Source organism: Serinus canaria, chromosome 27 (assembly GCF_022539315.1).
Source record: "Serinus canaria isolate serCan28SL12 chromosome 27, serCan2020, whole genome shotgun sequence".
NCBI lineage: Eukaryota > Metazoa > Chordata > Aves > Passeriformes > Fringillidae > Serinus > Serinus canaria.
The window spans coordinates 2,563,535-2,576,200 of record NC_066340.1 but is presented as its reverse complement, the minus strand read 5'-3'; the positions used below and the strand labels follow the sequence as shown (position 1 = coordinate 2,576,200).

The following is a 12,666-nucleotide window of genomic DNA, read 5'->3' as shown; positions in this document are numbered from 1 at the left end:
AGAACTGCCCAATACTCAGTGACAGCCAAATAGGAACAGGGAAAACTAATCCCCTGATTCCCAGCAAAAACAATCTCAGGCTTCACAGACACTTTCCACTGCTCAATCTGCTGGAAAATCAAGTCCCTGCAGGCAGCAAGTGACAGCAAACTGGGGAGCCTTTGACACAGTTCAGGAGAAGGGTTTTTTCAGATAAAAAAAGACAAACTGGAATTATTTTTCCCCAAATGGTGAATCATGGCAAACTCCACAGCTGCTGGATTCAGCATTTCCCCACAGAGCCCAGGAGGGAAATGCTCAGGAAAACCAGCTTCAGCCTGTATCTTCTGCTGCCTCCCAGGCCAAGGGATCCCCAGGATGAGCAGGATTTTCCATGTGGGAGGAAGGGCTCCTTGCCAAGATGCTCCAGTTTTTCAGGAACCCTGATAATCTCCATAAGTATCCTGTGACTAACTAACTGTTCTGTAAGCAAAGGGAAATGAGAGGCAGAGGGTTGAGATCTATGAGTCACCCAAGCTCACTGTGACTGACATGTTAACCCTGATGATTCACAATTCCAGCTGGCCTCAGCATCCAAACCCTCCCTTTGGACATTCCATTACAGCTGACTACAACTGGAGGCCTGACACTGGGAGAGAGGCTGCTCTAAGGCTAGAAAACTAGCCAGAAAATTGTATTTAACCAAATAATCAGTGTGGATGGTCAGTGGGGTTTTCTGTGTCTCCAGGAACACTCAGAACCCAGCAGGAAGCACTGCTGTTGCCAGGCTCACTGCCTGTTACGTGTCCCAGTTTACTGCTGATCCCTCTTTGTGTCCAAGTCCTGCAGAGAATTTACAGATACTGGCATTATCAGCAAACAGCCCAGGAGTCCTCTGGCAGCAGCAGTGCTCCAGGAGACCCTCTCTGCAGCTTTCTGCATTAATAATTTGTGTCAGTGTTTGTCAGGCTGTTGTTCTTTCCAACCCTACAGAGTCAGGGTACCAAGAGTGGCAAACCAGGCAGCCCCAGTCCTGTCATGGACATATTTTATGAAAAATCCTTTCATTAGGATTTTTTTCTCCTGAGAAGCTGAGAAACCTCAGAGGAAAAGAAAAACAATAATTATCTGCTGCTGTGGAATGCAAAGATGCACATGCATCTTTGATTGGTCTCACGTTGTTGTTTTTACTTGGTGACCAATCCCAGTCCAGCTGTCTCGGATTCTCTGGTCAGTAACAAGATTTTATTATCATTCTTTTCTATTCCTTTCAAGCCTTCTGATGAAATCTTTTTCTTCTATTCTTTTAGTATAGTTTCAGTATATAATTTTATTTTAATATAATATACATAATAAAATAATTAATCAGCCTTCTGAAACATGGAGTCAAGATTCTCATCTCTTCCCTCGTCCTGGGACCCCTGTGAACACCACCACACAGTCCCATGAGTAGGAGACAAAAGTCTCCTAGAAAGACAAAAGTAGGAGACAAAAAAGGCAACTGTCACTCAGTACAACTTCAAATTCCCACTCTGTGTTTGTGTCCCTGAAGGTGCCAGAGCCTGGGGTCAGGTGTAAACCAGGCACACCTCAAGGGTGGCACACCCAACAGACAGAACCCACTGGGCTTGAAGTTAGTGGCATTAAAAAACCATCTGTGTATGTGCCAGTGAAATGGCAAACAGGAAACCCAGGGGCAGCAGCAGTGAGAGCACAGCTCACTCTGCCTGTGCAGGGCAGTGGCAGAGACTGCTGCAGTTACTCCTTCCCAAAAAGAGCAGAGGTACCGTATCTATCTCTGGGATATTCCAACCTGCCTGACAGGAGGCTGTGGCTGCCCCTTGGAGCAGTGGCTCCTGCAGCCACACTGCAGGTGAGTCCTGGCTCATGGCGTTGACAAAGGGAAATCAAATCCTGGCAGGTGGGTGAGCAGCTGGACTCCACCACTCCCACTCACTGGATGGAGAGTGGGATGCAGCTCCAACACACCCACACCTCTCAGGAGCAGCACCCTGAATAGTTACAAACCTTTTGTTTTGGGCACAGTCTGGTTTGGCTCACATTAGAAGAGGTGACTAGCTTAAAAAGGGAGAAACTGCTTTAATCTGAATGTTCATGTTGAACCACATCACTGAAAAAAGCAATAAATGGAAAGGTTGGATATTTCAGAAGGGTGATGTATTTCAGAAGAGTTACAGCAAAAGAAGCTGACAGCATGACAGCTGAGACATGTACAGAGCTGCAGTGGAGGCCAAATTCACACCCTGCAATCCTGGCAGCAATCCAGAGGGCTGCCTCCACCCCAGAAGGGCCTGAAAAGCCCAACCTGCTCAAAGAATGCACACTGAAAAAACACAAAATAAACCTTCCTCCTTTGGGACTGCCAGGCACAGCATGTGGAACAACCTGTGAATTCCCTGACCAGTAAAACACATTCTCAATTCCTCCTCCTTTCCAGGAAGGCTGAGCCACCCACACCTCAAATTCCTGATAGGTGACGGTTCTCTCACAGCCAGAAATTCCCATCTGCTCCTCCCAGGACAGCTGTATTTGACCTCCACTCTTCCTTCCTCTTCCTAAAAAGGGAGCACCTGCCATTGGAACACCCTGTTTTCAGTTCAAGAGCACAAAGGAATGTGAACAGTGTGCTCTTTGGAACCACTGCAGGTGCCTCCCTCTGATAACCAACACCCAGCAACCTCAAAATCATTTCACAGATCACTTGCAGTCTGAAATAGAACCTTGAACTCGCTTTTTGGGCTCTGAGCCTGAACAGATTTTCTCTCAGAGCCTGTGCATGAAAGGCTTGAAGGTTTGAAACAAATGTTTAGGGAAAACAGGACTTTGTCAAGCACTCCAGTCCCACTGCTGCCCTGCACAGGCAGAGTGATATCTGCTCTCACTGTGCTGCCCTGGGTTTGCCTGTTTGCCATTTCACTCACACACACCCAGACAGTTTTTCAGTGGCCCTTTAGGGCAATGTGAACCATTACCTGCAGCTCACACCTGTTCCAGGTGTCTGAGCTGTATCAGGAGGTGCAGTTTGTGATTAACACAAGACAGGTACCTCCCTGGTAATGTGTTTTCTGCTCCATGGAGCCTGTCTAGAGCAGCTGCTCAGAGCTGTTCCCCTGCTGCTGCTTAGAAAGGGCAATGCAGCTCCACAGCCCTGGAAATCCTCTAATCCTCAAGGAATTGCAGAGCAAACCCACCACATCTGGAGTTACAGAAGTGCTGCCCTCTGCTCCTCTTGGACTGCTCTCAGTGCCCAGCAGGGTCTGGGGAGCTCCTGCTGTCACTGCTGCAGTGACAGCAGGGAGAGGACGAGGGACCTCTGGCCAGTCAGCAAGGAGCTCTTGAGTGACTGCTCTGCAGGGTTCAGGCTGGATGCCAGGAAAAACAGAGGCACCATCCAGCAGCCATTTCCAGGAGTGCCCCCCCAGCTCCCTCAGCACAAGATGGCTTCACCCCAGGATCAGCTTGGCTCACTTGGCTACAGAGACACAGCTGGACCAGGACCCTCCAGCCTGCACCCCCAGGAGCCAGGACCCTCCAGCCTGCACCTCACCAGCTGCCAAGGCAGAGGGCAAAATGCCAAAGCTTTCCTTCCCCACAAGCAGGGGAAAAGTACAAAAAGTGCTGATTTTCTCTTGCCTTTTTTTTTTTAAGAGGCACTTGCTTCCTTTTGCACTTACAGAACTACTTTCAGAGAGTGCTCCCAACTTTTTCTTCCCATTTAAGCAAGAGTAAGAGTATTTCTTGTGATTTCAGAGACTTCCCTTTGCTCTCACAACCCCCCTGCCCCAGGAAATCAGCAGCCTGAACCCCAGAGAGGAACAGACTCTCCTACATTTCAGGCTGAGAAAATCCTACTCCCAGTTGCTCCTCTGATCCCACCAGTGCACTAAGAGGGAATCTGAAGTGGAACAATGAGGGCTCTTAAACATGGATTAGAGAAAGCTCTTGAATATTTTCCATACTTGGGAGCAGAGGAATTCCTTCTGCTTTGCTGGCTGCATACACAGGAGCTCAATGATGACAGAAAAGGGCCTGCAAAAGCAAATTCTAAAAGCAACACCAGCAAAACCTCACAGCTATCCCAAGGGCAGAAGGCAGAGCCACTCCTGTCCAGGGCAAGGTTTTACAGCAATGAACAGGAGCACGAGGAGGAACCTGCAGTCAGTGGCTATTGCACACAAACAACAACAAACACAGGAACCAGGGGAAAACATAAGAAATGGAACAAGAAAGTTCTGCTGAAAGCCACAAAGCACACTGCTCCAGCCAGCACAGCCTCCCCAGCCCCTGGTCCCAAAGCTTTCATCCTTTAGAGCTTTTTTCTAAGCAGAGCTCCACAGCTTTAAACCACAACTGTGGGGAGGTGTTTTACTACAAACACAATTGAAATCTCTGACCCTTTTCAAGACTTTCTGCCTTCTAGAAGATGGCACTGCTGCACAGTACAGATGACATCAGTTTTCTTGTTATGAAGAGCTCCCCAAGTGTCTGGATGTGCCAGTAACTCACCAGTGCAAGCGCAGAGCATGCAGGAAGGCTGAGAGCCCCTCCATGACCAGCAGGATGGCCACTGTCAGCGTGGCAAAAGCTGCAAAGATGAAGAAGAGGCCCAAGCCTCCCCCCAGGCTCCTCACACTGAGGCCAATGTGGATCACCATGGTCCAGAGCACCTCTGAGAGCTCTGCAGAGAAAGGGGAAAGGATCAGGTCAGCAGGACAGGAGGTGTTCACTGGTAAAGGAAAAACAAAAGTCAAGCAAAGCCCAGCTACAGTGAGGTGGAAACTGAAGAGGGACAAGAGCTTTTGCAGGACATTGCCTCCAGCTGCCACACAGGGCAGGGCAGAGTCCTGCTCAGCAGCTCTTTGCTTTATTTTATGATTTTAACTCCATTCCTCCCACTCAGCAGAGCTGTGGGTGCAGATCCTTGTGTGTGGAGCTCACTCTTCATGGTTAATGCATGTTGCCACATTTCTCTTCACAGAGAAAAGCAAGGCACAACTCTTCCCAAGGATTTCTGAGATTCACATTCTCTGAACCTCAGAGAGAGGGAAAACACAATTCTGATCTCACTTGCTGTGCCTGTGTTTGTGCCACAGTAGAATGCAATATGGAGATTGTTTACCCACAGTGATGGTGTTTTGTTTCCTTGGCCTGTCAGGGCCAGGTGTGTGTGTGTGTGTGTCAGGACTGTCACTGACAGTCACGAGATTCTGTGCAGTGTGTGCAGAGTTGAGTGCTTGGCAGGTTCAGTTTAGAAATGTATATGATATAGTATAACAAATGTATATAATCTAGTATAATAACAATAGTATAATAAAGTAATTATTTAGCCTTCTGATATCCATGGAATCATCATTCTCTCTCCCTCACCAACGTCAGAGAAGCTTTGATTAGCAATAAATGCACACCCAGCACTGCGCCAGGAGAGCCCTGGGAGGCCTCTTGGGAGTGCTGCTGGCTCCCCGCTGAGAGGGCAGACAGACAGACAGACAGACAGAGCCCCAGCCCAGCTCCCCGAGGGACACTCACGTGCATGGGCCAGGCTGAGGGCCCAGAGGCGCAGGTAGGAGGCTGTGTTGGAGATGCAGCCCAGGCAGTACTCGATGGTGTGGATGGCCTGGTACACCACGGTGTCCCCAAAGTCAAACTGCAAAGGAACAGAGGAGAGGGGAGCTGGGAGCAGGGGCTGGGTGGGGACAGGGGCAGGGGGACTGCTGCTGTCACCAGGGACACTGTGTGTGACACTGCACACTGACACTGTCTTCTCCTGGTTTAGCATGCCAGGGCCACAAGTGAAAAATGAAACTTGTCTGGACAGGTTTTGCAGAATGACAAATGCTGTGATGTGAATATTGTTTTCTTATTTTGCCACGTGAGAGTCAGATATTCCAAATTCATCCACAGGCTCAGCCAGGAAAAGACTGTTCAGCAGAAGGTGGTGCTGGTGTGCACTCCCTGGGAACCCAAAGGTGCTGCTGCAGGAAGGAGGCAGTGCCCCAAGCTGTACTCTGTGTGCCTCTGCTACAGGAGCAACAGGAGCATTTCACAAGACATGAACCTGCCCTTTTGGAAAGCAAAAAATAATGCATGAAGCTACCCTGAAGAAGGCACATCTGTGTACCATTTCACTGGCAAAGCCTCTGTGCTCTGGTAATTTTCTGCAATAATAAAAGAATTTACAAGGAAGTCTGCCATGTAGGGCAGTTTCTTATCCTGCAGCTTGGGAAAGCATTCCCTGCAGTTTGGATTTAATCCATGCTTCAGAAACTGCTCAGATTTAAGTGAACATGATGTTTTAAATACATCCAGTGACTAAGGCTCTAGGCACGCACACAAAGCTATTTATATTCTTAATTCTCCCCTAGTATATCCAAGGCAATAAATATTTCCAACAATTCAGTTAAATTAGCTGTCAAAATCCTAATCCTTTCTCCACAGAACGTGAGCTGTGAAGTTCTTCACTAAAAGCTGCCCCAGCCAACAGTTCCAGCTCTGGACACAGGAGGCAGGAAGGAATGTGGGAAATGTTTAAACAATGACCTTTCAAAGCTGAGTGCAAGTGCCAGGGAGAGCAACCACTGAGCCAGGAGTGGGAGCACTGGGATTGCTGTGGGACAGTCCTTGTGGGCTGACACATTTTCCCCAGGTTCAGGGAGACACCAGAACCCCTCCCCTTCCCCCCTCTTCCACACAGGCCTGTGCACAGCAGAGCTCTGAGCAAACCACTCTCAGCACCATTTTCAGCAGCAGTGCCCTGCTCAAGCTGTTCTGATTTCATGCCATTTGTAATTTTTTTTTTGGTAGTAAAATTGGTTACCTGATAGTGCTGAAACCTACACTCAATTCTGCATCAGTATGAACTCCCCAGTTTTTTAATACTTGTTACAAGTGCTTATGAATGAGCAATTTCTCAGAGCAGAGCTTCTCTGGCCAGTTCAGTTTCTTGAACTACATGAAACTGGACTGGTTGTGCTGCATTTGCTCTCTGGGTCAAGCAGCATCATCCTTAACATGGCAGATAGTTTGTGGGAAGAAATCTCTTTCAACAGCTTGCTGCAGCACAGAATTAAGAAAGCCACAACATAAAACAGCCTCATAAAAATGCTGAGGTTTCTTTGGAGGCTCAAAAGTGAAAACTTTTCAGTTTCGGACCTCCAGCTGAACAGTTTCCCAGGTAACTGGGAACAATCTGCAGACGGGATCAGACAGACAAGCTGTAGAGATGAAGTCATTCACAGTCTGTGGATGTATGTGTGTATGAATTAAAAATGGCCTGTAACATGAAAACAGCAAGATCTTTTGGAAAACAAGATGCTGTGACATAACAAGTTCCATCCAGCACATTTTACACCGATGGGAAATGGCCCAGGTACACATGAAGGCAAAGCTGCTGTGCTCTTACCACCTCGTCCTCTGTAGGCTTGAAAACACAAATTTACATTTAGTGCAGTGTTTTGATCACATGAATCATGAACACATTCAGCAATTCCCTCCTATGCAGGCCACAGAAAGCAGCAATACATCCCATGCACTGCAGAGGCAGGATCTGCTGCAGTCCTTCAGAGGCATCAGAAAACATCAGAAAACTCCCCAGCTGCCTCAGATCCACTGTTTTTCTCCTCTCCCAGAGGAAAGGGAAGTAATTAATGTTACCCCCAGCAGTCAAAATGAATATATAAAGAAAATTTCAGTGCTGCAGAAATACAGCCCCTGAATTTCCACTGGCATGGCAGAAGCAGATGTGGCACCAGGGAGTGCTGTGCACCCCTGAGATGGTGACACTTTGGGGACAAACAGAGCCACATCTCCCAGGATATACAAATTATGCTGCTTTTTTTCTGGAGTCCTGGGAGTGACCGAGAGACAGTCAGTGAGAAAACTGCTAGGAACACACATTCACTGGGAATGTTGCTGTTTAAACAGCCTGGAAACAATAACTCCAGTCCCAGTGAGCTCATCCTGCTGCCTGCAGTGCCCTGAGAGCGAGGATGCTCAGGTGCTTACCTCTTCCCCCTCCTCAGAATGGGTAGATAACTGGTCATGTTGAATGATCTCAGCATCCTCCTCTGTTGGGCCATTGCCCACCCGGATCCCACCAAAGTTGTGCGTGCCCTGACACATGCAGAAAAGAAAGAGCAAAGTGTTGTTTGGGTTTTAGTGCAAAAGTGCAGGTTTCTCATGACTCCATGTGCAGCAGCAGCAGCTCACAGAGGAAAACAAAATATTAAATATTAAGGCCCAGATTAAGGCAGGTACAATTCTATTTTCCCAGCTTGGATGGGAAAGGTGCTGATTCCTGCTGGGGCTGGGAAAAAAAAAAAAAAGTCTGTCTGAGTGAATCCTTGGTACATTTCTACAGTGTAACTGCAACCATGAGGACAATAAAGGCACACCTCTCAGAGGACATTTGCTACCCCACATCCTGCCCAGCATGGATACTGGAGCAGGTCATGGAGCTGAACACACTAACACAAACACACACACACTTGCTCCCACCAGCCTCAGGCACACCAATACTGCATGGAAAACCAGATCTTCCCCTGCTTGGAAACTTTATGCTATGCAAGCAGGTCCTTTTAGAGACATTTGTTCTGATATTCAGCATCTGACCCTCAGCTGCACCTCCAGGACTCCAAAGGGAAAGAACAACACACAGACTGAGCTGAAATGCTGAAATTGGGAGCAGCTCCCACCTGACCCCTGAATCTGACCCCTAGAAAGGCAAACCACGACATCATGGACAGAAATAAACCCTGTGCCCAGCTTCAGCACTGTCTTGGGTCATCTGTGACACAGGATGTGACCTGACTTGCCACATCTGGACTGCAGAAGTGCAGGGATGCCCATGCAGATGAAAGAGGCTGAAGGTCCCATGACCTGGTGTCTGCACAGAGCAGAACAGCTTCTCTGAGTTCTTCTACCTCCTTTGTCCTTAGAAGCCTACTTTTATTTTAGGCTGAATTATAAATATGCTCAAAATGCCAGATATGAATTAGAGATTTTGCCAGGTTTCTAAAAACAAATTAGGTAGGCGTTTATGCTCTGAAAACAGAAATAAAATTTAACCCCCCCCCATATTAACAACTAGGACAATGCTTTTATTAGGATTTTCAGTATCTCTGAAACAGCAGAAGTCACTGGTGACTGCTGTCAATACTCTGTTTATGTATTTCTAGCCTCTGTGAACTTGCACTTGAGCAGCCTTTCCCTCACACTCAACCCATATCCATTCCCTGTAACCCAGCCAACCTAAACACAGTTCCAACAGCTCCAATTGTTTACTCGATCCTTCTAAGCACCCTTCACACAAGGCCTCCCCTCACAGCTTCCTGATGGAGATGCATTTCATACGCTGGATGGATCCTGCACAAAAGATCCATTTTCATTTCTAACATTTCTGGGAGGAGACCACAATGTCATGAGAGAACCAGCTGACATGTCCCTCCCAGCACCTCTGGCACCTGGAGAGCATGATGTGCTTCACACAATCAGTGAGATTCACACTTCCTAGTCAGCCAGGCAGATTCAGAACTAAAAGGAAGCTGAAATAGGGGAAAGGACTAAGTTCTGGGGCTGCCACAATCCTCAGCAGAAAGCTTTGGCAGCAAAGAGCCATCTGTAAACTTAAAAACGTGTAAGTCAAAACAACTGCCAGCAAGAAGCTTGTTTGTGCACAAACATTTTATAGTAATTTCAGGTCAAAGTGTGTACAGGACAGATGTGTCACAAATCCAATGATTACTGACATGGAGTTGCTGGAGGCCATCACATCACTGTGTGTTTGGGAACACGTAATGCAAACAGAAATGCTGCACTGAGAAGAATCCTAATCTGTCTTAAACAAATGCACAAGCAGAAGAAAAAAAGGGAATTTAACAGGGGGGAATGTGGCAGCAGGAAATCCTGTGCTGCTCTGCAGGTTGGATTCAGCAGCACTCCTGCAAGGAAGTGTCTCTGTGCACGCACAACTACCATCCTCCAGCCTGGGTGTTCATCCAGAATGTATCAATTTGGCTAAACTTTGCTCTTTCCAAGAGAAAGTGTGTTTTCACCCTAAAGGTGCACTTGCCATTCCCTTATGAAATTCAGATACATTCCATGCTCCCTTGATAAGAACCAGACACAAAGCCAACTCCCATCTGCAATGCATCAGGCGAGTTTGAAGTGCACTCACTGTTGCAGCCGCTGCTGCCTCGAGCGCCTGCGCGTTCGTGCTGCCCTGGGCCTCCTCGGGCTGCCCTTCCTGGGGGTGGATGCAAGAAGAGAGAGGGGAGGAGGAAGAAAACAAAAAGAGAAAGGGGAACGAATGGAGGGGACATGGGAGGATGAAAGGTGGTCAGAGAAGGGAGAGGGAGTGTCTGTAACTGAGCTGATCTTTGACGCGCTGCACATCCCCGCAGCGTGCAGCGAGCGCTCGCACTTCTCTGCAGTGCCACATTCCTGCATCTCACACACAGCTACAGTGCAGCTGGAAACCTACAGAGCAGCCAGCAGAAAACCTCTCACATCAGTCTCTAAGTCTCTTTTGTATTTTTTTTAACCATCCAAACTGCTTTAACAAAGGTAGCTGAGAAATCTGCCAGCCAATTCCATCTCTGTTTCCCACTGCCAACCTAGCCCAGCCACAGAAGTGCATCCAGCAGCCAGTGAGGCTGTTCCTAAACCAGCTACCAAAGCCCAAGCCAGAGACACTGTTCTGATCATTACCAACAAAAGGGGTTTTTAAAAGCAGGTTTGATGCTGGATCCAGATCTGGGAAGCAGGCAGGCAACACTCTGTCTCCAGTAACACCCAGCTGCTGGTATGCCCAGATATATGCAAAAACACTTTACAGGTTTCAATGCAGTGTGAACCCATGAATCCAAGCTTAGGATAGAGAACACAGCTTTTCAACCATAAACAGTTTTCATATGTAAAATATAAAAGGGAGTCACCCACCAAGTGTTTTCTCCTTAGATACTGCTGGCGAAGGACCAGGGGTTTGGCTACCAGCATCCATGGCACACACAGCAAGGCCACCACCACGAGGAAGCACTGGAGCCCTTTCTGCAAAAGAAACAAGTCTCAGGTAATTCAGCTGCAGCCCCTACTCAAACACACACAGAACCCAGCAAGAATGGCTGAATTCCCAGCATGTGGATGCTCCTCTACCTCTCTTTCTTCTGGGAACAGCAATTAAGTACTTAATGCCTGCAGCTGCCACCTCTGACTGAGCATAACATTTAATGCTGAGACTGGGTTAGACTGGAGAAAAATCTGAAAGATCCTGCAGAAAATGAGAATTTGGCAGATGTCTGATACTGCTGGGAAATAGAGTTGGTGTCTGAGCTAAGCTGAGAGGAATCACATTTTAGACATGGGACAATACTCCTAATTGCTTTCCACAATTAATCAGGATCCACATGTCCTGAAGCCACAGATGACATATGGTCAGACAAATAAAATTTCCTGGTATAAGTATTATTCCTTCCTTCTTCAACATTACATAGTATCAGCCTTCGGAAATGCTCTGTCACAGTGGAAGGATGTTTCATGCTTGATTTCACAATCATGACAAGGTCAATGAAACACTCCAGTATCACGAAGCATCTCTGATTCTGTTCTAGCAAGAGCACTCACCTGCCCACTATAAAGCATCTTATTACTCGTGTCCTCATAGGAGAACAGAAACATATTGATAAAGTGTATTAAGAGGCTTGGTGCTTCCTTGGAGGTGTGAGCATCATAGGCTGTCCACTTGTAAAAGATGAGAATAACAAGGTATCCAAAGAGGGAGGACATGAAAATCATTTCTGGGATAAATCCTAGGTATATGTTCAGTGGCTTCTTAAAATAGCTACAGGGAAGAAAAATAAAAGAAAGTTTATATTAGATTTGGTTAGAATTAGGGCAAAAGCTTTTAATAAGAGTGTGAAGAGAGTGGAGGGGCTCAGCAGCTAAACAACAGCTGGGCCTGGAGCACAGGAACTTCCTGCCAGGCACAATTCCATACACAGCCAGAGACAACTGCACTGCACCTTCCATCAGGAGGTGAGGGCTGACAGGTATCCCACACCACACAACACCCAAAGCCATTCCACTGCCCCCACCATGAGAAAACCAGAGCACAGCACTTACATGTGGTTGAGGAGACTCAACGCCACACCAAAGAGCATCTGGAAAATGCCAAGAATCACAGACATCTTCATCTTAAAGGAATTGAGGAAAGCCAGCTTATTGCTGGCAATATTCCAGATCTGTGAAAAACAACACCAAGTCAGATACCAGGGAAAGGAAAACAGGAGGAGGAAAAGACTCCCTTTAAACTAAACAGCAGGAACCAGCCAGGAAGTGTGAGGCTGAAAAAGCAGGTTTTTAAAAATGTGTTTGTCCTATGGATTTCTTTTGGGGAAATGAGCAGACAAGCTTTCAGCTGGGAACAGACTGACAGTAACTGAGCCCACCACCGAGCAGGAATCAAACCTGTTTTCATGGTACCTCAGAGGTGCAGGAGAAAAGAGGCTGTATCCTTAACAGAGAGACTATTATTTAAAGGAACAATTACAGACAGCTCTGATTTCCTGCACTTTGTGGAACTCACACAAGGTTGTCACATATTACAAGCAGAGTTAAGAGCAGAAGTGTTGATGCAGGCAGGTACAAAGTGACAGAATTACTGGGAAATGTAGA

The 12,666-nt window shown here is 47.2% G+C and overlaps 1 protein-coding gene across 2 annotated transcripts in view; it reads right to left on the bottom strand.

Moving 5' to 3' along the window:
• The window catches only part of ATP6V0A1 (ATPase H+ transporting V0 subunit a1), a 30,383-nt gene that overhangs the window by 1,801 nt on the left and 15,916 nt on the right, over positions 1–12,666 (bottom strand). For both annotated transcript variants that reach the window (XM_050985545.1, XM_050985546.1), the window contains exons 15-20: positions 12,115–12,233; positions 11,617–11,833; positions 10,936–11,043; positions 8,002–8,109; positions 5,527–5,644; positions 4,507–4,678 (exon numbers count right to left, since the gene is read on the bottom strand). In XM_050985545.1, coding sequence (XP_050841502.1) covers positions 4,507–4,678; positions 5,527–5,644; positions 8,002–8,109; positions 10,936–11,043; positions 11,617–11,833; positions 12,115–12,233 — 842 coding nt within the window. The remainder of the gene's footprint in view (positions 1–4,506; positions 4,679–5,526; positions 5,645–8,001; positions 8,110–10,935; positions 11,044–11,616; positions 11,834–12,114; positions 12,234–12,666) is intronic.